A 27,806-nucleotide genomic window follows, 5' to 3' on the forward strand; every position below is an offset into this window, starting at 1 on the left:
GCTTAGTGCTGCTGCGGTGTCATCTTCCCCTTTTTGACCAGTGATAGCCAGGGTTCTGCTACATGCATTAAAGAAAAATATTGTGTGAATGAAAACCAGGGGAGGAAAACAATGGGAAATGAGTTAAGGTAGTAATCAATTATTCTATGTATATTAAGAAGTAAGCAAACAAGTATGCAGTGCCAAACATTCTGAGGTATAATCTTGGTGTGTTATGTTAATAAGAAATCTAAAGTAAGTTGTGCTGATAAACTCAAACATTTCTTTCTCTCTTTCCCTCCCCCCAAAATGCTCATGTTAGAAATTTGTTTTCTAACAGTGTCAGGAGAAAATATGTATGAATATAAAAAATAGCACCTACTGACTTCTATTGTTTGCACATCTATTTGGTAAAATAGACAATGATTCTCACATCAACTTGTATTCTTCTGGTTTACACATCTGGACCGCTACAGGAGTGACTTATTAGCATTCCTGAGATGTGGTTCTCTAAAGTCGGTATTCAAGCAACTACACTACATTAAGCCTGTTTTAGAGCTTACACAAATTGTGCAACTGTTTTTCAGCAACTGTGCTTTGAAAGTGTTCCAAGGGCCACATAGCAGGGATTTGTGGGGTACATGCCACCCTGAGGCATCAGGGTGCCATTCCTTTCTGTAAAACATCCAGTCTTGAATTTCAAAGAGAAAATGGTCAGATTACTGAGGCAGCCAAGCTATCATTCAAACAGCAGAAGAGTGTCTGCTCTTTTTAAGACAGAAAAGTCCTCAACCACCCTGTCTTAGAAATAAGCCAGTTATCTATCCAAGAGTTCTTTAGTTCTTTATTTCCCAAAATCTGAAGCTTCACAGAAGAATAAAAGTTCTGCAAGAGAAAAAGATGTGGGGGGAAGTGTTAGCACAAAGTATTTTATTCCCTGAGAATACATCAACCAAATAGTCTACAAAAATTACCCCTATCTACTCCACACCTTAGTATTCATGTAAATGCCACATTAGCTGACCTCTAGTGGAATGGACTGAATGATCAAGCATTGCAGTTAGAAAGCCAGGAGGAGCTTAAAGAAAAAATGTTAAAGGGATCATATTACTGCTCAGCAGGCTCCTTCATATTCTGGTGCAACATTTGGTGCTGGCTGCTTTCAGGAACTGAGACCTGGAATGTACCATTTCCTACAGCAAATTTCTGGGGCCCTTCTCTGAATGGAAGAATTTCACTGTCTGCCAGAATTTATAAAACCCGAACACACAGAGGAACCTTGCTACTGACTCCTCATTCCCTAAACTGATCAAATAGAAGCTTGGGATACAAAATGGACACCAATGTGGCTGGAAAGGTAAACTCTGCCTCTTTCTATTTTCACACATCAGCAAAATTAAAAGCACAGCTGTACATGCTTTTTAAATAGCTTTGTATATTAAGATGAACTCACTAAGGTTTGTCTGCACAGTGTGGTAAGGTAGGACCATGAATGCAGAGGTTTCCTTCCTCCCCAGTGTCAGCGGGAAAAACCTCCCAAAAGAATTCCAATCCACAAGGTTCGATGATTCAGAGAAAAGGCTTTATTTACGCGTTTGCAAAGGCGGGTCCCTCCGTGCAAGAAGGAACCAAGAACAAAGCTAGCTCAAAACCTTTATACCCTAACTCTCCTCCCCCTCCTTCGAGGGCTCAGCTCACAATCTTCCTGTTTCCCAAGCATTCTTGAGTTAGTTACTAGGTTTATGTGTTTATGTGTCCGGGATGATTCTGCCATCCTTATCTCTTCCTCCTTTCAAAGGCTAATCCCACTCAAACACCTCTTTGTAGATGCCAGCTACTCTACACAATCAGCTATAAATTCCTAACCTAAACGGCTCTATCTGACATGCATATCCTCAGCCCCACGGGTTCAGGGTCCGGTCACTCATCTGTGGCTAACTCCCTTTTTCTTCTCTCATGAGTTTGAGGCACGTACAAGGGTTTTTCTTTACCTTGCCCCGCCCCCCCTCACACCAGTAATCAATACTGTAAACTTTCAATGTAATGGATCATTAAAAGGAAGGGATGTCTGTTAAATCCAAGTTTATGTCTTTGATGTAATTCACACTGCTTGCATTTCCATGTTTTGTGACACAAACTGATGCAAATGATTTAAAGAAAACATAAAATATACATTTATACAAATGATGCACATGATGTAAATTAAGTCAGTTGTCTGAACTGCTTTGAAAAGAATGAACTAACTGTAAGTTGTGGTGGGGTGGGCAGGGGGAGTCCAAAGAAAAGCTTTATCTATGGCATCAGAATCCATGAATGGAGGTCTGGACAATTGAGGGTTTACTGTAGTGCCATTTGAAAGAATTTTCTGAATAGACTGGGAGAACATCATCTCTACAGCAAATGATCTAAGTAGTCAGTTTGCCTGAGGGTCATAATGTAGTATTAACTCCCCTTGTTGTTAAATTTGCTAGTAAAGTCAAATATATTTCTCCCATGTCTGTTGTGTCTATGTGTATTTGGTAGGAAAAGATCGAGGTCAGAATTTCAAAATCTCTCTCAGATGGTGAAGGAAGAGCTATAGCTGCTCGGAAGAAAAATGTGAAAAAAGCTCTTGCTAAGCTTGGGATACAGTGTGATTTGGTAGGTTTTCATTTATATGTCTATCTCAAAGGGACTAGCAACAAACCATGATAAATGCCACAAAATCTCTGCAGAACTTTCACCAAATGAAGTCAAAATCTAAGCATCTGCCATTTAAATTTAAATGCTTTCTATGTCACTAGCCCTCCCATTTCCCAGGTCTTTGAAGGCCATGCTTAATTGATATGGGAATATTTCTAACATTACCTTTTTCCAGGTTTAGAACAGTATTCACAATTATATAATTCCATTTTTAGAAGTTCATGAGTTGCAGAGAACATCTGCCATTCACTGAGTGCCTCAAGCTGGTCAATGACTGTCTCCCCTAGACCTGCCACATACAGGCTGCAAAAATCTGCATGATGCTAGATGGCAGGAGAGAGATACTGCTTTCCCTGTCTCTTTGCTCCCATCTCATGGTCATCCAGAGTTTTGCAGCTCAGATATGGTAGCCATAATCAACTCTGTCCACTTCTTCATCAGCTTCCACAGGTTTTGATTTTCCCTTCATTTCCCCTTACCAAAAAGAAAGGATTCAAGAGTGCCTCCACCTCAACATAACTTCCACCATTTATTTGGCAATAAGCAATAAAAAGGCTGCTATATAGAGAGCAAGGAAGAGTAATAAAAGATGGATTGTAAAAAATGTTGGCTCTTGGGTCGAGTTGCAGAAATTTGCTTGCAGCTATTGTACTTGTCTGGCTGTCATAAGGCAATGGAACAATCAAATGAAACAGAAGACCTTGAGAGGCAGGGTGAGAATTTCCTTTCATGGGAAACAGAGTTGACTTCATTAGTTTTAAAGGTATAGGAAAGGCCCTTTCTTTCATTAGGGGAAATGATGGGAGAAGGTGGGAGGAACATAGATAAGTTTACAAATAGGAGAACTTCAGTATCATGGAAACTTTGTTAGCAGATGGTGCATTCCACTGGCAGGAAAATACAGCCATATTCTTGAAATGCAAATTAGCAAATGTATTCCTTGAAATTCAGGCTTTGCTTATACATTCAAACTTTAGAATGCCTGCTTTGCTGTTATCTCTCAGGGGTGGGGGGACATATGAAATGCTGAAGGTGCAAATGTGTTTGTCAGTTACTATATGAACTATAAAAAATACTAAATACTAATCTATGTTAACTATTAAATAGCTTTAAAAATTAATTGTGCTAATATAAAACTATGCAATCTACTGGAATGAAAATATCAAATAACATCTCAGAAAAGATTTTGATATTCAGAGGATGCTTTTTGAATGCTAGGGCTATGATGCACTGACAATGGTCCAGAAGAAGTGCTTTGCACAAGTAAGGCACTTCTCTGTTGTTTATTAAAGTAGCCCAACTTTTTTCAAGCTTCCACATGAGCCTGAAAAAAAGAGGACACTGATTTAAGAAGTCAACTCAAAGTTAATGCAGTGCTTAAAACAGCCACATCTTTTTCCCACTTAGGCTCTTGAGCCTGGAAAAAAAAAAAGGGTTGCTTTAATAAATAGCAGAAAATTGCTGCATTTGTGCTCATGCTCATTATGAAGTATTCCTTCTGATTCATTCTTAAAACTACAAGTTTTAAGTACAGCCCTATTAAATAGGGCCCTATGAAATACAGCCCCATTAAATACCTGCTGAGTACTTCTTAAATGTAGGAACCTCAGCTAGTGGTAACCCCTTGCTGACCTTGCCTGATTTTGGAAACTGAACTGATCTGGACTGAACTGTACTTGGATAAGAGACTACTAAGGATTCTGAAGGCTATAGGCTAGATCAGGAAGTTGAAAAAAAACTTAGAAGGCAATAGAAGGCAAGGACAAACCTGTTACCCAGAAAACTGGGTGGATACTTCCCTGAAATCATAATCAAGAATTGTGCTGAACTCATAGAAGACATGATCTTTATCTTCCCTTTTTGATTCCATTAGGAGAACATCCCCAATATTGCTGTCCTGGGAGCAGGAGGAGCAGTGAGGGCTATGATTGCACTTTATGGCACTCTAATAGAGCTGAAGAAATATCACCTTTTGGATTGTGTCATGTACTTGGGTGGGGTATCAGGTTCTACCTGGTAAGTCTATGTTAGTGGCAGTGAAAGCAAATAGTTACTGTTATAGAATCTCTTACGTTGCTAGATTAGATCACCTTTAATCTCAACCAGCATTCTGTCTTCATTAACAGCAAGTAAAAAGTCCCAAGGAGATTTGAAGCCCAATAATAAACCCTTCACACTAATTCAGAATATATAGTTTGTTGGTTGTGGCTCAGGCTGTTATGTGAACCTAGTCACCATGGTTAATAAATAATTGTTTATGGCTTAGATCAGTGTATGAATCCAGCCAATTGTGTTTTTAGAAACAAATCATCCTGAAGTATACTATAGCTTAGCAAGATGTGTACACCTAGAATGAGTGAAACCTTTAGAAGCCAATCCATCTTAACCAAAGAAGCACTCCTATGTATCTTCAATAAACAATAATAATCTGTTCCCAGTTACTTTTGCCCAGATTTGTTAGGTTCTCTCTCTCTTTTTTTTTTTTTTTTAAATCATTACTCTTCTCCCATAAATATGTTAATTGTAACTTCATGCTACTTTTATTTGTTTGAAAAAGAGAGAGAGAAATAGGCATTTGTAATTTCACACTAAAGTTACCTGCATAACAACAAAATAATTCCTATGATCTTATGCTTAAATAGCCCATAATAAATAGAAGAACCAGTGGAATGTCATACTGATTCTGCCTTCCTTTAGTTTTTATACTGATGTCTGCTGCTTAAGATAAAGAGACAAGCTATTCTGACCTCACAGTGATGCTACTTGCAGGGAAATTACACAGCCAAGTGTCTTGTGGCAATTGACACATTTATTATGGCATAAAGTTGGGGGGGGGGGATACAGCTTTCTTTATTAGATGCATAAGAGATTATCCTGAGTTAGGATAAGTATATACAGTAATGTGCTGAGATGGCTAGCAGAAGATTTCACTACTAGGGATTAACTTTCTGATAGACTACACTCACTTATGGTTGTTTGAGGGCAACATTAACTTCCCTGAAACAGTGACTTTGATTAGAATGTCTACAGGAGAAAAGTCTATCCCTATGACCAATTCTGTCACTCCACCTTCCCCCCACACAGAATGGAGAAGGGGGAAACTAATCCAAAATTGCCTAATAAGGACTGAGTGCATTCAGTGTCCATAGGATGCAGAGTGGTTGGAAAAACTGGGGAATGCCTAATAATAATTATTATGTTGATAAAGATTGCTATATAGGAAAAGGGATCTTCATCACTTCTTCCTCCCCAGTGGTGATCATGTTTGGGTTTCTTCCATATTAATCTGCATGTTGTAGTCACTAAATCTGATCAGTACTCACCATACTCAATGTTCAATTCCACCCACTAAGGATTTTTGAACTTCTGCTATCCTTGAGTTTCCTTATTCCTTCCACTTTATTTATTTATTATTATTTATTTAGCAGATGTGTAGGCCACTCACCAGCAAAGTCACTCTGTAGTGTACAAAAATCAGGCATATTAAACCAACGGATCCCACAATAACATTAAATGTTAAAGTTGGTATTTAAGATATTAAACATTCATATGAAAACATGCATTGCATAATTATATATTGTTAAAAGCCAGTTGGAAAAAAAAAAAGCCTTCTTGAAGGCCATACCTGTATTCCAATTTTCTATATGAGTAGAGAATTTCACTTGCAGTTACCACTGAAATTGTTATTGAACCCTGTATTTTCTCTAATATTTATTATAGTTACAGTTTTGAGATTTTGATTCTTACATGAATGTAGGTTTTTTCCCCCTCATCTGATGTTCTAATCAAATTTGTTTGTTTTTTTCCTACTGACTGCTACCAGGCAACTGTATGGAAACTCAAATTTCAAATTCCTTATTTTCCAGCCCAGCATGAGCTGTTAAAATAAATACATTTCAAACTCATTGTGGGTGACTTCCACATACTTTTCCCTTGCTCTAAAGACATTTGGCCTGTTCTTTTCAAAGGTGCTTACCAGCCCTATACAAAAATGAAGATTGGATAGAAGAAATAGAGAATTTGAGTAAACATCAATTTGAAAATCTTGTCCAAGGCCAATGGGATTTTAATAAAGCAATGAAAGCTGTTCTAGAGGCTGCAGAAGATGAATGTTACTCTCTCACTGATTTCTGGTCCTATTTCCTTGTGCATAAACTGCTAAATAAGGTGGGTGGAAAACAATGTTCAGATTTCCTTGATAGTTAAAACATGAATGAGCAACCTTTTCTGACTCTGGATCCCACTGGATGATCTCACCTGATGCCTTAGGAATTTACACTCATATTGGTCATGTTCATGAAAGGACAAATTTAATGAGGTTTCAATGACCTCAATCTCAACTCCCCCAAGTACTTGGTGATTTTAAAAGAAAATATGAAAATTATTTTAATTTAATTTAGGAATGGTGACCCCTGTGTTAAGAACAACAAAAATAATGTTCTATTATAACAATTTCTCAGGGATCATGTGGTCTCTGAGACTGATCTAAAAACAAGACTGCACCTTTACCCTTCACTAATGCCATGCTTTCTTTATAATATAATATGGTCTTCTAGAAAATGGATGACCATATCCTCCTGCATGTTGAGAGTCAAGGTAACATCTCCCTCAAATAGAGCTATTATCAGTGAAAAGAAAAGAAGTAATTAAATGAAATATATCCATTTCAGTTAGATGAAGATAAATTGTCTGCACATGGTGGATCTTGTGAGACCGGAAAAAAGCCTTATCCTATCTATGCAGCTGTGAACAAGCAAACTTATCAGAACCAAAATGCAGGTAAGTATTTCTGTCTGTATATACAGATTTTACAGTTTAGCAGACAAAAACTATTCAAATCACAAATTCTTACTTGACCTAGAAATAGCCGTTGTTCCTTTTTTGCCTACCACTAATGTTAACATCTCATGTCCAAAACATTTTCCCCTCTGCAGATGCAATTGATTGGTGCAATATTCTTGTTGTGATTATAGTATAGGTATATACATTTGCAGAGGTAACTGTCAACCATTGATCAATAACCCTAACCCTAATCCATTTGGCAGGGGAAAAAAGCATGAGACAGCCAAAATAAGCAGATGTAATTGCTTGGCATGTGAAACTGGTGGGTATAAACTTTTTGCAGACAAAAAAGGAACAAGAACCCTAGAAATTTTAAAGTGCCAGTGAAGAAATGAGGAATATAATCATCTTGTTCTGACTGAATGAATTTGCATTTAGATTATGTCCTTTCCCATAGCTTGAAGGGGATAAATACATATGTAAATTATATGATCTGTAATTAGATGTTAGAAATCTTTCATTCAAGGATGAACTTGCTGTTCAAGGGAAGAAATGTAGTCACAGAGTCCACAACCAGCATTATGGAAGCAACTGCTGATTGAGCAAAAAATGGATGCACCTACACAGCTTCCTTGTCATGCTCACATCCTGAAGCCTACTATCTCACTGCCTATACAGCAGAGATTTACCACATACCCAGAATAGGCTTCTGCGGCTATCCATACATCTTTAATATACAACAGTCCATGGTTGTTGGCTCAATTTTCAGCCCCACCAAAAATCTTCAGTACATGAAAAACTTCCTCCAATTTGTATACATTGCAATCTAGTTACTCCATGCACAGTTTTTTTTTTCCCTTTCATATCATCATCATCATTCGTTCATTCGTTCATTCATTCATTCATTCATTCATTCATTCATTCATTCATTCATTCATTGAAACTGTGGGCTGACTTGTTGACTGGTTGACCTACTGACATGAGGTTGCCATAAAGAGTTAGAGGCTTTTGTATCTCTTGGCTATCATATAGTGATTATCCAGATTTGTGCAGCCACTGGAAAAGTGCTGCTGAAGTGTTGAGATATGAAAACGGCTTAGTTGTAGGCATCACTATGGGAGCTGTAAACCACCTTAAGAACATTAAGGAGGAGAGGAAACAAGAAGCCTGGGGAAGCAAATTTCTTGTTAGGCTGGCTGGAGAAGCACAACAGAAGAAACTTCTCAAGACTGTCTCAGATCTGGCTAATTATAAGGTAACATGTGGTGGCATGTGGACACATCCTCTGGAAATGTTTAGTGGGCCATCCTCATATTTGGGTAAAGAAGCTAGGTGGATTTGCCCAAGAAAAAGTGTGATGTATGCCTCACATAGCACAGCAAACACCTACAAGGACAGTTTTGCAAGTTTATCTTTCCACTGGCAATGTATCAGCCACAATGAAGCAACTAGCTGAGTGTTACCTCCAGTTCTTCCATTTTTTACATCTGGGGGAAAAAAATGGAATAAGCACATGACAGTACTATTGGATCAGAGCCCTTGTGCATGTTGTAAATGAAATCTAATTTCTTCTACAGCCCCTTTATTTCTACAGTCAATTCTATGTCTGAAAATAGGGGAATTAATAGTCTGGGCTCAGATGCCATGATAAGAATAGGGAAATCTGCAATAAGCCATGGTTCGACATTGTGATTAAGGCTTCTATCTTAATTTTAGTCATAGTTTTGGGTAAAGTCCAGGTTTGGACAACATAATAAATCTAATTTTACCTGTCTTATTAAAACGTGTTTTTTTTTTTCCTGTAATTTTTTCAGGTACCTGGTTTGAATTTACCCCTCATGAAGTTGGGATTCCTGGACTAGGGGCATATGTACACATCAAATATTTTGGGAGCATATTTCAGAATGGGCAGCTAATCAAAGAGAAAAAAGAGAAAAATATTTGCTTTTTGCAAGGTACATTATCTAACCTTTTGCAAGCATTCTTGGAATGTAAAACATCGAACAAAGGAATACATTCTGTGTTTGCTTGGCCACTGAATACAAATGTAGAGAGGGTACACAGCCTGGACGTGCCTCCAGAGTTTAAAAATGTGCACTTCAAACAAATCTAAAGAACAATTAATTCATCGTGGGCTCTATGGAAGATGTTGCATAAGAACAGAACTAAAAGCCATTAATTGTCATGAGTGCCGTTGAGCTAAAGTCATCAGCGCAATGGCACTCATGACAATGACAAGGAAATAAGTGAAGGGGCACAAGTTAAGTAGCCATCAACCCACAACGACTAACGGCTAACAAACAATAGCTAAACGAATCACGGAGCCACCCAAGCCATCAGCGACAATACAACGGGGATCGCCCAGCTGAAAGCAATCAGCAGAAGAATGGAAACCTGAGGATGGGCGATCCTGGAAACCCTCAACCAATGGCAGGGCAACGCATGGGACAAAGGGGGGTGACGTGACCGTGAGCGAGGGGGCGCTGACCGGCGCGGGGTATTTAAACCCCGCACCGGCGCGCTCCTGTCACTCTCAGCTTTTTTCTACCAACGTTGTACCTGCCCTGAAATAAACCAGAACCTGCTTTGCAAACCAGCGTCTGAATGTTATTCAGAGGTAGGCAGCGCATGACATAAAGCTGAGAGTCATAAACTCAGCCTCGCCGAGCCCCACCGGACGACAACGAGCCGAGGGAGGAGTAGACGGCGAGAAGACCAGCAAGATGAGGCCGGAACGGCGCGGGCAAGGAGGGCGAGCCGCGCGGCAAGAGACAGAGGAGGACCGACCGAGGCCAGAGGCACCGCGGACTCCCGGAGCCATGGACGCCCACCCCACCCGACCCGAGCCTCAGCTCCAACCCCAAGGGGAGATGGCGACGGAGGCAACCCGACTGCGGGAGGGAGCAGCACGACTTCCGAAACCAGCGGAGGACCCCGCGCCCCACATCGCACCCCAGCAACGGGCGTGGAGCGACAGCCCCACGGTGCTCAACACGGAGGAGGACGACGGAGACACCCATCAGACGGAGGAGGAAGCGGACCCGCGGCGGAGGGACGATGAACCCCACCGGCAACCCACCCCCGAGGACGCGCCAATGGAACCGGCCCCAGCGGCGGCGCGGGCTGTGGACGAGGAGGCACGAGCTGAACTCGCGGCCATGCGGGCTCAGCTGACGGAACTCCGGACCATGCTCCAGGCGCTTATGCCCCCCACGCCACCCAACGACGTCCCCGCACAAGCCCACACCCCGAGCGAAGCACCGAACCCACACGGGCCAGCGGAGAGCCAGCAGACGGCACAGGCGGCCGACACCACACCCCAGGAAGCGAGAGGCGGGGCCGCACAAAACGCCCGGGCCCCAAAGGACTTCCCCATCTTCTTCGATGGGACCCCCTCAAAACTCTCGTTTTTCATCACCAACGCTAGGGAGTTCATGGGGAGGCACGGACACTCCTATGACTCCGAGGCCGACAAGATCGCCGCCGTGGCGATCAAACTCCAAGACAGGGCGGCGGACTGGTACGTCCAACTGTACGAGTCCAGCTCCCCCGCCCTCGCCACCTTCCCTGCTTTCATCAAAGAGATGAAAAACTACTTCGAAGACCCCCTAGCTAAAGTACGGGCGAAAAGCGCACTCCAGAGACTTAAACAGGGCACACGCACGGTCCCTGACTACGCCCTGGAGTTCAAAGCCCTCGCGGGAAAGGTCTGCGACTGGTCTGAGACCACCCTGCTGGAAATCTTCAAAAGGGGGCTCAACCGCGACGTTCTCCAATGGGCCCTCTACCGCGACGACCCAGAAACGTTACACGGGTGGATCCACCTCGCGGGGAGAGCCGAACACGCGCACCGCACCTTCCTTATGACAACCACGGAAGACACAAACTATGTCGGGAAAAAGGTACCCGCACCACACGGGGGGATGGCCGGCCCCATATACCCAAAAAAGAGGTTCAACCGGGAGCCCTGCGGGAGGTGTGGCAAATTAGGGCACAAGACGGCGGATTGCTTCGCCAACCGACCGCCGACCAGCGCGCCCAAGCCCGCCCCGAAAATTAGCCCCAAACCACCCAACCCGGGGCTGCCCCCTCACCGCCGAATGACCGTGGCCACAGCGACACCGGAAGAGGGCTGGGACGCGTACTGGGGGGAAGAGGACAATACTGACCCCGACCAGCCGGCGGGAAATGCTCCCCGCCTGCTCTGAGATGCGTGGCAAGGCAGGCGGTGGGACAGCAACGCGGACCACCTCAACGAAACGACAAAAGCTCCGTAATATTGGCAGCAATCCAACTCTCTGCCGGCAACGGAGCCACCACGGCCGCGGCACTAGTGGACTCGGGGTGCTCAAAAAACCTCATCCACCCCGACCTAGTTGCCAAACTCGACCTCCGCTGCTTCCCCCTCCCCACGCCGCTGGCATTCCACCAGCTGGACGGCTCTACAGCGGGAGGGAAACCAGCCACGCTACAAACCGAGCCGGTCACCCTGCAAATGGGCACTCACACCGAGCGCACATCGTTCGTAGTCACGCCCATCGGACGGCCCATTGCAGTCCTGGGGATGCCATGGCTCGCGAAAAACAACCCGCGGATCAACTGGGCGACCCGCACCTTCACATTCGGCGACGGCGAGTATCGAGCACCAGCACCAGCTGGCAAAAGCAACCCCACGGTAGGACGAGCGGAGGCGACCACACAAGACAACGCCGCTACCACAGCAGACCTACCAGAACAATACGCCGACTTCTCCGAGGTCTTCGGAGAGGCAGAGGCAGACCAACTACCCCCCCACCGCAAGACGGATTGCCGGATCGACCTACTGCCCGACGTCCCCCTACCTAGACCAAAGATCTATTCGATGACCCCGAAGGAGATGGCAACCCTCCGGGAGTTCATCGATAAAAACCTAGACAGGGGATTCATAGAGCCAGCATGCTCACCGGTCGGAGCCCCCGTCTTATTCCGGGAGAAGAAAGACGGGACCCTACGGCTCTGCACCGACTACCGGGGCCTAAACGCGGCTTCCCTGTCCAACAAATACCCCTTACCCCTGGTGAAGGACATGCTCGCCCACCTCTCCACGGGCAAAGTCTTTTCCAAATTGGACCTTCGCGAAGCGTACTATCGCATCCGAATCAGGGAGGGGGACGAATGGAAGACGGCGTTTAACTGCCCCCTAGGCGCCTTCCAGTACAAGGTACTGCCCTTCGGACTCGCGGGGGCCCCTGGGGTGTTCATGCAGCTCATCAATGAGGTACTGCATGAACATCTGTTTAAAGGGGTCCTGGTCTACATCGACGACGTCCTCATTTACACAAAAACACACGAGGAACACGTAACCTTAGTCAGGCAAGTCCTCGACAAGCTCAGAAGGGCGCAGCTCTACGCAAAGCCTACAAAGTGCGAGTTTCACAAAGAGCGCCTAGACTATTTGGGGTATCGAATCTCCGGGGACGGCATCGAAATGGACCCCGCAAAAGTCGAAGCGGTGCTAAACTGGGAGCGGCCCCGCAACAGACGGCAACTACAGAGCTTCCTGGGATTCGCGAATTTCTACAGGTCCTTCGCCCGGGGGTTCGCTGAGATAGCCCTCCCCTTAACGGACCTCCTCAAAACCAAAGGGGTGGGGGACACCCGACGCGCCAAGAACCCAGGCACAGTGCTGAATTGGACTCCCGCGTGCCAGACCGCATTCGACAAGCTGAAAGCGCTGTTCACGACGGAGCCAACCCTCGCACACCCGGACCCAGAACGGCCGTTCGTGGTCCAAGCCGATGCCTCAGACTTCTCCCTGGGAGCCATCCTGCTACAAAAAGACTCCACGGGGCTCCTGAAACCATGCGCCTACCTGTCAAGGAAGTTTTCCGAGACAGAGAGGCGATGGCACGTCTGGGAGAAAGAAGCCTTCGCGGTGAAATCGGCACTAGAGACATGGCGTCACCTACTCGAGGGAGCCACCCAACCATTCGAGGTCTGGACGGACCACCGGAACCTCGAGGCCCTACGAACGCCTAGACGCCTTAGCCCAAAACAGGTCCGATGGGCCCAATTCTTCAGCCGCTTTGATTTCCAGCTGAAGTTCATGCCGGGCAAGAAGAACTTCCTGGCCGACGCCCTCTCCCGGCTGCCCCAAGACGAAGAGCCCGCCCCAGACACCATTGGGACGGTCCTATCCGCCTCGCAACTGGGAATGGCCGTGACCACCCGAAGCGGCGCACGGAGGCAGCTCGACGCTACGGCGCAGCCGACGGCGGGACAACCGGCGACGGAAAGAAGCCAACCGCAACTACCAGGGGGAATGCGCACGGACCTCGCCGCCGCCCTCAAAACCGACCCCTGGTTCCTGGCAAACCCCGACAAGGTAACGATGGCGCAAGACCTGGCATGGGGGGAAGGCAGAATCTACGTCCCGGACTCGCAACGCCAGGCGATCTTGCATAGGTCACACGACGCCAAGCAAGCGGGACACTTTGGGTTCCTCAAGACCCTACACCTAACACGGCGCCAATTCTGGTGGCCCGCGCTCAGGCGAGACGTAAAAACCTACGTGGCGTCCTGCCCAACGTGCGCTAGGGCCAAACGGGCACCAGGCAAACCCGCGGGGCTATTGCAACGAGTGGCAGAACCCTCCCGCCCATGGGAGGAAATCTCTATGGATTTTATAGTGGACCTCCCACCCAGCCAGAAGAAAACGGCCATTTGGGTGGTGAAGGACTACTTCTCAAAGCAGGCCCACTTCATCCCCTGCACGTCGGTCCCATCCTCACAACAACTAGCCAAACTCTTCCTCATCCACGTGTACAGGCTACACGGATGTCCCGCACGTGTGGTGACCGACAGGGGCACACAGTTCACCTCCAAATTCTGGCGGGCCTTCCTGAAGCTGACGGGGACCCAACAGGCCCTATCTACGGCTTGGCATCCGCAGACGGACGGAGCCACTGAGGTTCTTAATGCCACCTTAGAGCAATTTATACGATCATATACGAACTACCACCAAGACGACTGGGCTGAACTGCTCCCGTTCGCCGAAGTCGCATACAACAACGCCGTCCACACGAGTACGGGGAAAACCCCGTTTGAAGTAGTCTCGGGGCGCGACTTCGTCCCCATACCGGAGCTACCTCAACCCCCGGAACCCCAGGTGGACGCCAGCGACTGGGGACGGAAGATCGCGGAAGCATGGCCAGTAATCACGGCGGCGCTAAAGGAGGCACAGGCTGCTTACAAAGAGCAGGCCGACAAGCACCGGCGCCAACAACCGCCGTTCCAGGCGGGAGATATGGCCTATCTCTCCACCAAGTTCCTAAAGTCAACCCAACCCTCGAAAAAACTGGGGCCTAAGTACATCGGGCCGTTCCGAGTCACGCAAATAGTGAACCCGGTAGCAATACGCCTGGACCTGCCACACAACCTCCGGAGACTCCACCCGGTGTTCCATACCAGCCTCCTAAAACCGGCAACCACCTCCCGATGGCACCCAAGCACGCCACAGCCCGCACCGCTAATGATCGACGGGCAACACCACTTCGAGATCAGGGACATCCTCGACTCCCGCAAGCAACGAGGAACTCTACACTATCTGGTCAGGTGGAAACACTTCCCCCACCCGGAATGGGTGGCGGCGCACAACGTTAACGCGCCTGACCTGACCAGAGCATTTCACCGGGCATACCCCGACAAACCGCAACCAAGGTCAGCAAATCCAACCCCCCCCCCGCAGGCCCCCCCCCGCCTCCCGTGCCCCAAGGGAAAGGGCCCCCCCCAAGCCCGCGACTTGGGTGGACCTTCCCCCCCCCGGGACTCACTCCCCCCGCCCCGGGCCCACGGGGTGGTGACAAACGATCGCCAGCACCCTCCCCCCGCCCCCCGGCCGCGGGGGAGTGGCAAGCAAGTCAACAGGGCAACCTGGGGGCAACGCCCAGGAGACACAACAAAGGCGACGCACTCTAAATAAGAAAAGAAGGGCCCTACCTGGAGCTGAGCAGCACCCGACCAGCCACGCCTCTCGCCTCGCCGAACTGAGCCAAACAAACAGGGTGTGGTTGGAGCATGCGCACGCCAGGTCAGAACCCGAGCATGCGCACCATGGACACACCCTGGGAAGGCACGTGGTAGAGGGAGGAGCAAAGGGAGGGGCGACAACTACTCCGGTGGGAACTTTGAAAAAAAAAAAAAAAAAATGTGGCGTTTTGACAGCTCCACGGGGAAAACCAAGAAAACCGGGGGAGAACACTATTCGAAAAGGGGGCAGTATGTCATGAGTGCCGTTGAGCTAAAGTCATCAGCGCAATGGCACTCATGACAATGACAAGGAAATAAGTGAAGGGGCACAAGTTAAGTAGCCATCAACCCACAACGACTAACGGCTAACAAACAATAGCTAAACGAATCACGGAGCCACCCAAGCCATCAGCGACAATACAACGGGGATCGCCCAGCTGAAAGCAATCAGCAGAAGAATGGAAACCTGAGGATGGGCGATCCTGGAAACCCTCAACCAATGGCAGGGCAACGCATGGGACAAAGGGGGGTGACGTGACCGTGAGCGAGGGGGCGCTGACCGGCGCGGGGTATTTAAACCCCGCACCGGCGCGCTCCTGTCACTCTCAGCTTTTTTCTACCAACGTTGTACCTAACCTGAAATAAACCAGAACCTGCTTTGCAAACCAGCGTCTGAATGTTATTCAGAGGTAGGCAGCGCATGACATTAATGATAATCGGAGGTACAAAGAGAGGATGGTGTGTGGCCATATTTCCTCCCTTATTCTATGTTAAATGGTGGAATTTTGTCCTTTTAAAACAAATGGGTCTTTTACAAACACTAAATTATAATATGTGATATGCTGATACCGTATTTTTCCTACTTTTAGGCTTATGGGGAAGTGCTCTTGGAGATGAGCAAAACATTTCAAAGACTATATCAGGTAGTGCTCTTTTTGTGTTTGGACTAGAATGATATAGTCAATGAGTCAGGATACATCACAAAGAATTCATATACATGCTCAGTTATGTATATTGAACCAACTGTCTCTGCTTCCCAAACTTAGAACCGATGGCAGTAGCTTCCAGATGTTTTGGTCTAGGGCTTTCATTATCCATCATCACATGCTATACTGGCTAATGTTTATGGGTGTTGAATTCCAAAATATCTGAGAGCATACCCAGTCCTAAGGAGTCAAAGATATGGAAGATGATGCTCTCACTTCCTCTTTCTCTCTGTATTTTTTATAGTTACAAATGATGGACAAGGTCAGCTCTGGTAGCCTTGAAAGCCTTTCTAGTAGTAAATAGACTGATTCAGCTGATTCTAGGCTCATCTTCCCTTGTTTCTGATGCAAATATTCAGTTCTGGGGATAATGTACAGTACAGTGTAGTAGAGTTCCCAGGTTTACATGAATATATCACTAAGCATTATAAAAACCAGGGAAGTGTCATGGTTAAAAGAATGAGTTATGGAGAAAATCCAATATTTTGACAATATATTGACTAATACAACTTTCTGAATGTTGAAAACTATGTCGCAGTATTGTGCTAGAAAAAGTAAACTCTTAACACCTGTGAATGTATTCATTTATCTTTCAAGATACTTTACAGAATTTTAGAAAATATGAGAGATCAGAGGACCTTACTTCAACAGATTTAGGTGAGATTTATAACAAAGATATATCCCTTTCCTTCACTTTCTTTCCACAACTTTATTCCCTGATTTATTTAAGAGGCTAAGACCGGGGAAGTCCAGCTGAAGTCTCCAAATGACCAAGGTGTTCAACAATTGACCCTGGGTAAACCCTGTATCACAAAGTTTTTGTGAAGATAAAATGAGAAATCCCATAGGTGCCATAAGTTTCTAGAGGAAATAAATCAGTGCACTAGTACGCCTTCTACCTGTTATGCACAGTTGGTCTGTATGAAGAATTATTTTCTAAATCCACAGATTAAACAGAAACAGGAGTAGTCCACCTGGGTCTTCTAGAGGTTGCTGAGCAGCAACTTCCAGCATCATTCACTACTGGCATGCTAACTGAGATTGCTAGAGGGCTAGCTGGATTATTGGAAACTCCTGATTAGCCTAGAACAGTGTTTCTTAAACTTTTTTCCTCTCAGAACCCCTTCCGACTTTTGAAAATTATGGAGGATCCAAAAAGAGCTTTTATTTGCATGGGTTGTATTTGTCAATATTTAAAAGGTAAAGGTTTCCCTTGACGTAAAGTCCAGTCGTGTCCGACTCTAGGGGGCGGTGCTCCTCTCCGTTTCTAAGCCTTAGAGCCGGCATTGTCCATAGGACACTTTCCGGGTCATGTGGCCAGCATGACTCACGGAACGCTGTTACCTTCCTGCCGAAGCGGTACCAATTAATCTACTCACATTTGCATGTTTTCAAACTGCTTGGTGTGCAGGAGCTGGGACTAGCAACGGGAGCTCACCCCGCCACGTGGTTTCAATATTTACCATATTAAAATTTAAAATTGATGCATTAGCTGCCACTACCACTTCTCAAGATTGTTTGATGGGATTTTAATATTGTATTAGTTTTTCCATGTAGGCTGGCAAACAATTTTGATTTTGTGGACTGCTGAGAGGGTCTTTGAGGACCACTGGAGTCCCCAGACCACACTTTGAGTAACACTGGCTTAGAATATGGGCCCAAGGTCCTCAAGAAACTGAATTTGGGAACCTTCAAGATGAATGCAGTATGCATGTCTTAAGAACTGAAGGAATAACAAATTCATTCTTTTGCTGCTTTCTTCATTATTAGGGTAGTGGTTTAATATACTGCCTGTTCATTATGATGGATTAAAAGTCCTTATTTTATAGCAGCATTCATCTCTTTTTGTCCTGTTGTGCTATCCCAATGTATAAGTTATGTGAAACGATAGTAGTTGATTCTGTGTTCTGCTTTAGTAGAAAAGTACTATATGTTCTCTTCAACTTAATCTTCCTATTTTAGTAATTTTGAACTGGCATGTGATGACACAATGGACAGTACTCCAATAATTACAAGGATGCTATTAGAGAAAACAAGGAATTGCCAGTTCTATAGGAAGACCAGTTATCTAAAAGCACACACTCTGGGTTGTTGATTTTTAAGCATAAACATACTAATTTATGCTTTTAAAGGATTAATCAGTTTTATTTTACTTACCTTACCTAATCCTCACCTTAATAAGTAAGGTTGCTATAAAATATTCCTGTGTGAAGTGCTCCCTTGTTTAGGATATCACCCACATCATTCTATATACTCACTAAGTACACCCAGTCCTGTTTGGATTGTTTTTAAAAGGGGGAACACCTCTTCAGAGTTTTTTTTTCCCCAAAGGATTTTATCCCCCCCAAAAAAACACCCCCCCACAAATAAACCTTTATATTGGGAGCCATTTTTGACTATGTAAAAAGTGGCATTTATAGCTTAATCATAGAGAAAGTTAAGCTAATTACTCTTGTCTTCTTTTCTTGTTGGGAGCTTAAGTATTTTGAAATGAAAACATGAAAAAGAGTTTGTCTCCCAAGATTTCTGTGTCCACAAGGAGTGGAAGACAAGGCTTGGCTATTTAAGTGAAGTGCTTACCCAAGACAGATAATTTTATCTGATTCTAGAACAAGGCAGAATTTTTATGGCTATTTTCTTATCTTTTCAATTGCCAAGACACAGACAGCACAAAATTTAATATGCTCTATGAATGCTATCAAACTCTTCTGGAGCTGCAATCACTGGAATCTACAGATAAAAGAGGAGTAGATAAACTTGATCACCTAGAAAACATCTTGAAAGGTAAGTTAACATGAACCCCATACAGAGATAGAGATAAAAGTTTTATTTGCTTATTTCTTTGTTTATTTTTGGTAGTTTCATTCAATTCTGGGTGGCTTAAAAACAAAAGAAAACATCATACATCAAAAAAGAATCCAGCTGTCTGGAAGACCAATTGCAGAACAAAAAATTGTATTTCATTGAAGTGTTTTTTCCCTGCACCAACATCCAAAACAGATAATAAGAATTGCATTAATATTCTGAAAGGGAGTCAACAACTAGTCAGCAAAGGAAATAGTTACAACAGAGAAATAGCAGTAGGTCCGTGCAAAACTCACTGATATGGAAATAGAAGGTTCCAGAGAGCTTCAGAATATTTTGTTTCCCCTCTGGGCTAGGCTAAACCACCTATTAGGTCATGTCCTTCTGGAGGCCACTGAGCAGTATCTGCAGGTAAATCTTCTGAACCAGAAGGGGTTCAAGGTGTCCCAGCCATGGTGTTTTGTGCACATCTCTAAAAAGTAGCATTGAAATAATATCTACTAAAAAATAAGGGTTTACTGTATTTATGTATGGATATAATGACTGGGAACTTTATACGATAGAAAGCCAGAAGAATAAAATGGAGAAACAGATTATGTGCATCCTGGGGTGCAGAGTAGGGTCGGCATACAGAACCAAACAAAATCCTTCAAGGGGTTACCAATCACCTTGTCTGAATGCCCAGGTTTTCAGTGTAATCATTACAATCATCAAGGTAGGATCACTGGGGTAATAGTGTTCCGAAGGCAAGGCCACTTTACAAGTTAAATGCTCTCCATTTTGGATCCAAAAATAAACAATGAGATGTGCAGTAAGGATTTCTAAGAAGACAATTTCCCAGTTATCACTGAAAATATGTCAGCTGCCTAATCCCTGGGGGAAAGTGAAACTATATCAAGGCCTCTAATGAAGATTTTAATGAATGGGGGGAGGGGGGTGTATTCAAAAGCAAGTGGACATGCAATATAAATGTTATAATTATTTTTTTTATATTCTGATAGTGTAACCCAGTAAATTAAAATTACCTTCAGGCATAAGAAACCAAAATTACAAAACATTATTAGAAGAAAACTCATTTTTATGCATTCTATATTCTACAAATACCTTAGAGTCAAAATAAATAAATGGATCTTCAACCTAAGACCCATGAATAAAATTTGCTACTGCCAGTTAAAATTATTCCCCACCAGTTTACTAACTGCAACTTTAGCTGGCCAATTTTTCTTTTAAACTCAAAATCTAAAGGTTAAATGATTAATAATTATCTTCTGTCTATTCTGATGAATGCTAAGCCATGGAAATGAAAGCATTGCTAACTTGGATGAACTGAATTAGTTTGCAGTCTTAAATATACTTACTTGTTAGCCCCAACTGAATGTAGATTTAGGGTATCTCTTGCAGAGAAGGTATTTGTTAAATAAAACAAGATAAAACTTATGATGTGTAGCTAGGCTATTTGTGAAAACAAATAAAATGTCATAATTTGCTCAGTGGGGAAGCTGCTGCTCCATTGCCATCTTAGCTCTGCCTCCAGCTGAATGTAGAAGGATGTACTTTTGAGAAGACATGAACAGAAATGCACTGTTAATTGGTTCAAAAATTTACCTTTATGCATTACTCATTTGTACACTGCCTAGAAAATTTTTGTTTGTGTCCTGCTGCTTTAATCCACTAAAATTTCCCCCCTACCCTTTCCATCAAGATCACAGTTCAAGCAAAAGCTATGAATTGGTCAGAAGGATGCATGAGACCTGGTATTCTGCAGATGAACAGAGAAAAAAGGAAGAGTATATGACATTATTCCAAACTTTGGATGCCGATTTTGGAGGCAAGTGGTTGTCATGATGCTTAATTCTTCTTCAAAGCCTCTTGGTCTCTTAAGGAGATCAGAATTTAATAGAAAAAAAAAACTATAAGCTAGACAATATATCAGTAGGACTAACTGCATGGCTTGCATTTTAAGAAAGGAAATTTATTATACTTTGTTCCTATGAAATCATCAGTGGGTAATGATAAATGGTAATATTTATGAAGAAGACATCTGATGAAACTAGATAGGATGAGCAGATTTAATCTTGTCATTTAATGTGTGGCTACTGCTCAGTCATTACCCTAGTAGTAGTAGTTGTTTGTAGTCACTACTTTATTGAATAATAAATAAATAAATAAATAAAGGTTTTTACAGATGATTGAGATTTCATTGACAAAGCAATTTAATTGCAAATGGTCCTACTCCATGAGGAGAACCAGCTCTTCAAGACATCTACTTTTAAAGTTTTTCATATGGACTCCAATATAGCTTTACATTGGGGCACTGGGGGAAATGAAAATATTTAACTGTTGACACTGCAGATTGCAATTATAACCAGCAGCTGTTAAACATGTTTATTGTGGGAGGCTGTCCCCTGGCAAAATAACAAATATAAGTCATATTCTACTTCTTTGTTTCTTAATTTTTAGTATAATATGTTAGAAAATCAACATCTGGGTTTCAAAGGTTAAAAAGATGAGTGGGGAGTAGCTGGCATTTCAGCTGTTTATACATTTGTTTTTCATTCCTGCCTTTCACTGTCATTTCTTTTAGATTTTAACAATGCCTTCAGTCAGGTTTTCCTTAACATGGTGAATAAGACTTGTTTATGCCTTTTGAATTGGTCATGGGGAAGCACCAATAATTTCCTGTACCACTGTTGTAAGTTTCCATTGTTATTGCACATAGTCATTCTGTATATATCTGTAAGATCACAACTTAGAATATTACCATACTGTTGCATTAAAAACACATAATATGTGAATCTTGGGTATATCATCAAAGTCTTCTGTTTCCCATCTGCATTCTGTTTCTGCATCCTTACAGAAGATATGGAAAATATTCAGTATGGGAAATTCCACTTTGGGTGTCATCTAACAATGTATGTAACATGAATTTCTGTTCTTCAAGAAAAGAGGGGAGAAGGGCAGAAAACCAGTATTTTTGGGGTGTTAAAAAGTATAAGGAAGTATTTATCTCCTGGCCTCAGAGCCAGGCTCCAAAAGGTGGGTGGATCAAGTCCCAATGGGTGCTGTGCCTGCAGATTCAGTAGCCACGGCATCAAACACTGATACCTTCTCAGGTCCCTTCTTGGCCAGCACTGATCCCTTTTTAACCAACATGGGTACCAAGAAGCAGGGCAAATTCCCCCAGCCTGAGAATCCTGTGCCCCATCAAAGTAAGTGCCTTGTGAGCAAGCAACAAGACACTGACTCTGTAAGCAAGCCTGGTGCCTCAATTATTGGCAACCACTAATTTAAATCACACAGGGACTGCCTTCTGTTGCTGGAAGCAACCTCAGCATCTGGCTTTGTACTTCATGTATTCCTGCTCCTGACTCCTGCTACGTTTTTGACCTTGGTGTGTTCCTGACCAAGTCTCTGGCTCTTCTCTTGGCACTTTACAAGATGTTGTGTGTTTCTGATTAAAGACTGACTGATCTGGCTTACGTCTTATCCTCAGCCTTCCAGGATGCTCTTGTGGACACACACACTTTCTTTTGCTTCCCAGCTTCTTTTCTGTCACCTCTCCTGCCCATCTGCTGGTATTTCTCCAGGCAAGCTTTCCCTCTGCCTTCACAAGCCTTGCTGCAAGCCTAGCGCTCCAACCACCCATATCCGCACTCTCCTTGCATCTCCCCTCATTTTCCCTCCTCACTGCATTTTTTACCAACCCCAGCCACAGTGTGTGTTCTTCCCCAGCACCTCTGCAAGCCTCACCCTCAAGCACCCACATCTTGTCTGCCAGGTGCATGGGCATTTATCCCCTTTGCTGAAGCAAGGGCATGAAAATTTCTTAGATAGTGTTATTTATTTGCTTGTTATATCTTGCCTTTAATGCAGGAGCTCAAGGTGGCATAAATAGCATTCTCTTCTCCCATATCCCCTCACATCCATGAGATAGGTTGGGTTGAGAGTTTTGAAGTGACATGTTTTCTAGGCAGCTGATCTCCTCCTCCTTATGACTGAAATCTTTTGCTTGAATTCTTTGGATTGGGATCATAGTTCTACAAACTTGGAGTATAATGATTATGGCACACTGTAAAAGCCCCATACTAGAGGAAGCACAGGTTTCATTTCACATAACTTCAAGGGTAGCACAGTCCAGACCCAGGAAGGCAGGACCCTTAAATGTCATATGGTCTTCAGTTAATTTCATGAGATTCTCAGCCAAACTTCAAAACATCCTTGCAATTCCCTAGCAGTCTAGTGTGTGAGAAGGAAGGAAGGAAGGAAGGAAGGAAGGAAGGAAGGAAGGAAGGAAGGAAGGAAGGAAGGAAGGAAGGAAGGAAGGAAGGACTGGTTAAGGTGGTACCAGTAAGAAAAGAATGGCTGCTCCCCTTTTGGCTAGGGTTCTCCTCCTGGTTAGTTCCACCTTTCTCACTTGGTAGGCAATGTAGCCTGCCCAACAGATTTCTTCTACAGAAAAGTGCTCACACCTTACTGATTGCTTCTACAAGAGTATGGTCTTTAACTTCTCAATGCTCTGAGACATTGCATACTCACAGCAGTGCTTCTACAGGAATACACTCTGCCTACCCCCCAATTACTTACACATTCTCCAGCCCCTTACTGCCAGAAAGCTCAAGGGATGTTAGAGTTTAGTTAATGGCTTTAGCAATGTTAAGTTTCTTGCCATCTAGCCACTTGAGCAACTTTGTTGGTGTGTGTATGAGTTATCCCTGTGTATAATGACTGAATTCTTTTGAGAAAGGATGAGATAAGTTATAAATGTGAAATATCATTTTAGTTCTAAAGTTCTGAGCATCATTCTAAAAAGTAGAGAGAGAAACTTTACAAGTATCTGAATGGACAGATCAGATCTTGTTTTCTTTTGTAGAGTAAGATGATGCAAACATGCAAAGTGTCAAGATGTTCAAGAAAAAAATGATCCCTGTCACTCATGTTTTCTGTGATTCCAAATAAGGGACAAAACCAGATGATTTTTTTTTTTTGTGTGTCCTTCTTTGGTAGCTCATAGGCTTCATTTCATATATTACAAGCTGTATGATCCAGATTTACAATTGCTCTGCACCTCAAGAGACTGTTCTGCAGCCCAAACTCAGCTGTATATAGCAGTAATATAAGGACAATAGGACTTCTTAATATATATTGTACTGTGGGCATGAAAGTCCATCAGCACTAGCAATAATAATACCAATACTCATTCTTAATACCGATCATAGGCAAGTTTGTACTGGTTGGAATACTAACATTCTGTTTCATTTCACGTGATTAGCTGATGTCGAATTTCCCGATCTGACAAGCAATCCCATCATATCATTGATTGATGCTGGTCTGGCCATAAATACAGCTTATCCACCAATTCTGCGCCCTGAGAGGCAGGTGAAGTTGATCCTATCTTTTGACTTCAGTGCTGGAGATCCTTTTCTGGTAATTCATTTAAAATAAAGAGGCCGTTTCACATGTCTAGAATTCAGCTGAAGGATAATGCTTCCATGATTCAGCAAGACATATCTTGTTTGTTTTATGTTTTTTAGATTATATTTGAAAAAAGTACTATAGATAGGAGAAAATTAGAATGCTATTTTATAAAATCTCATTCTGAAGTTTCCTTGGCAGTGCTGTACATACCTCCTGATAATTTCGTTCAATAGAATTATATATTCCCATGGAAGAACCTCTTCACATTCTGGTATTCCCCAATTTCCTTGAGTTTCTGGCATTACTAGACTAATATTGAAGGGAAACATGATACACTGCTTTTCTCTTACCAAGGCTGAGTTATGAGGGACCCTAAACTCTAAATGAAACACAAGAAATAGCTATAGCTATTTTTTCTAAGTTGCTAGGAGCTATTTCTTTATATTAAACTTTTCTGTTTCCTCTTTGGTTAAGACAATTAAAAAAGCTGCTGAATACTGTGAAGCACATGGAATTCCATTTCCCAAAATAGATGAGAATGAGTTACAAGATGTAGATACTCCATCAGATTGCTACATCTTCAGAGGAGAACACACCCCGACTGTTATGCATTGTCCATTATTCAACAAAATCAACTGTCCAGGTAACCTGGGAATAGGGATCATTTGAGAAATAGCCAGTGTCAAAAAATTATTAGGGCCAAACAATATTGGATATGTTACATTTGCTGAATTTCTTGATAATAATCCTCTTAATGCTTAAACTAAAATCATCTCTCTCTAATTCTTTCTTCTATCTCTTTGGCATATTTTCATTTCTGGTATGTATAATTTCTATTCCTTACTTTCTATTTTTCTGTAAAACAAAAGATTTGACACAATAAAATCCTGTTTAGTAGGTCAAAACAGGATTTTATAATGTCAGATATTTTTGTTTTTGTTGGTGGTGGCCAAAATCAGGATAAGGAATAATCCCAGCTCTGAAATCCTCACAGCCTTATAATATAGTCCCAACTTCCTCTAATCTAATTCTGATTAAACATGAGGTTTGCTAGGCCTGTGTCATCAGGTTGGGCTATGCACATGAGTTTTCTCCTTGAGGTAAAGAGATGACATGCTTTTTTTTCTTTTTTTACAAGCTATGTTAGGTCACCTGAAAGTCATGATCAGCAATTCAATAGGCCAAAGAGGCTTCTGAACATACCTGTATAGAAATATCTTTTAGCATTTTCTAGTAGTTAGTTGGAAGGCTTTTCTGCCTATTAGAACTCTGGAGAAGGCCAAAGAGAAGTGAAGCAAATAAACATAATTCTTTACACTTAGACATGAGGGAACCATATTGTTTCAGGAAGCAGCTTAAAGGGGATGCTGTGCTCAGGCCACTGCTGAAAGGAAACACCCCTTTGAAGATCAGCACTGCCCTAACTTCTACTGTTGTCACTAATTATTTGTATTTAGTTTTCCACTTTCCAAACAATGTTCACTTTGTCCAAGGAAGATGAAAGGTGATTGGAACCCAGTGATGACCTGTATTCTCTCTTTCGCTAGTCTATAATAATCCCTTTTAGGAAAATGTCATTTTCTTCTAGAGTCCAGATAATCTGTATTTTCTGTGCCTCCCAATTCAGATTTTTTTTTTTTTTTAATTCAGTCTCTCTCTCATTTTCAGGTAAAATTGCTGAATACAGAGAACAATTCTCTACTTTCAAGTTGAGTTATTCTGATGAAGAGATTGAAAAGTTGGTCAGTGCAGCAAAGAAGAATGTAGCAAATGTTCAGCAAAAAATTCTGGAGGAAATCAAGCATATTGTGGGTTCTTCTTCATAAAGAGCTTAAGCAAATATTTCCCATTATAATAATAGACTGATATAAGAAAGCTTGTTCTCCAACAGAAAGCACTGTTACTAATCATTAGTACCCATGAAGGGTTATGCAGTTTCCCTTCTTCCTCCAAAAAAGGTTTAATTAATATCTGTTGAGTTGGGGGCCACACAAGATCCATGATTGTTATTAACTTTATAAAAAATTAAATGTTTAAATTAATAATAATGAAATGCTAAGTGAGTTCAGAATACATCCAGAGAAGAAGGAAAGAATGGGAAAAATTAGACAGCTATCCAGTTCGGTATAGCAGTTAAGGCATCAGACTAGATACGAGGAGATTGGAGTTCTAGTCATGCCTTAGGTATGAATCTAGCTAGTAAAGGTGTCCGACTCTAGGGGGCAGTGCTCATCTCTGTTTCAAAGCCGAAGAGGTTTGAAGGGGTGGGGGCTAGGAGTAAAAATGACTTGAAGATACAACTTTTATGCATCTTTGTGACATACTACTATATTTTCTAGTTTCTATACTTTAAGAATATGTAACCATTTTAACACGTTGCTATTAACATGTATTTTCTATTTACTCACATTGAGGTGCACAAATTTGTCCTTGGTCTGGGAAAAGATGCACAAAACAACTTTTTCTGCACACAGAACATTAGAAGAAACATTGATCTGAAGAACTTGTTTTCCCAGTTTCCCCTGAATATGATGGAAAATTTATCTGAAACTATTTGTTTAAGGAGCTACAGTATGTTCTAGCACCATAATTCTATCTTTGCATATATAAAATTCTCATTTACTGTTTTTCCATCAGCTTATATGTGCTATGAATACTGTTTTAAACAGTGTGCACCTTATTTCTCTCATGATAATGTGTAAGGTGTGTGGGATCAAGAAATCTGTTGTTAAGGAATGCAGAGTAGCAGTGGCAGAAAAATAAAGCCAAACCTATATTTAATCCCTTCTCTCAAATGTATAACCTCATGATACCCTATAGAGTACTTCATTAGCCTGATTCACACATTATCCTAACTAGTTTGTTTAACCATGACTTATTGAATAAAGATTGATTGGATGCACTTATCATTCTATGCTATGAACCATATTACACACACTTATTTGTTATTTTAATAGCAAATAAACTGGAAGCAAACAAGCTATATTTTAACTTAATATGTGAATCCAGTTTATAGCTGGAGTTGCATACTGAAAGGAAAGAGGGTGGCCATCCACATGTTAGGTTGCTCACTGCGCTCCATGTATTCATGACAAACATTTGTAGTACAGAGCCTTTCCTGTCTAGCTAGGCTCCCCACGAGATACAAAT

General features: G+C 42.8%; 1 protein-coding gene across 1 annotated transcript; it reads left to right on the top strand.

Annotated features, from left to right (window-relative positions):
* Window positions 1-1,005: 1,005 nt before the first annotated feature.
* On the top strand, window positions 1,006-27,558 carry PLA2G4C (phospholipase A2 group IVC). Its single transcript, XM_063300985.1, has 14 exons — window positions 1,006-1,336; window positions 2,503-2,619; window positions 4,535-4,677; window positions 6,630-6,828; window positions 7,332-7,440; window positions 9,258-9,398; window positions 16,320-16,373; window positions 17,034-17,093; window positions 19,095-19,220; window positions 20,944-21,069; window positions 21,826-21,933; window positions 24,511-24,665; window positions 25,131-25,299; window positions 26,325-27,558. The coding sequence occupies exons 1-14, from the start codon at window positions 1,313-1,315 to the stop codon at window positions 26,480-26,482; spliced, it is 1,689 nt and encodes a 562-aa protein (XP_063157055.1). The 5' UTR covers window positions 1,006-1,312; the 3' UTR covers window positions 26,483-27,558.
* Window positions 27,559-27,806: the final 248 nt, after the last annotated feature.

The sequence above is a fragment of the Candoia aspera genome, chromosome 4 (genome assembly GCF_035149785.1).
Source record: "Candoia aspera isolate rCanAsp1 chromosome 4, rCanAsp1.hap2, whole genome shotgun sequence".
In the NCBI taxonomy this organism is placed as follows: Eukaryota; Metazoa; Chordata; class Lepidosauria; order Squamata; family Boidae; genus Candoia; species Candoia aspera.

Bases quoted from the DNA above. Each gene is read 5' to 3' on its own strand.
- PLA2G4C (XM_063300985.1), top strand. From the start codon at position 1,313: ATGGACACCAATGTGGCTGGAAAG. The intron at 9,399-16,319 runs GTACATTATCTA...TCCTACTTTTAG, and splicing joins AAATATTTGCTTTTTGCAAG to GCTTATGGGGAAGTGCTCTT. The intron at 25,300-26,324 runs GTAACCTGGGAA...TCTCATTTTCAG, and splicing joins CAACAAAATCAACTGTCCAG to GTAAAATTGCTGAATACAGA.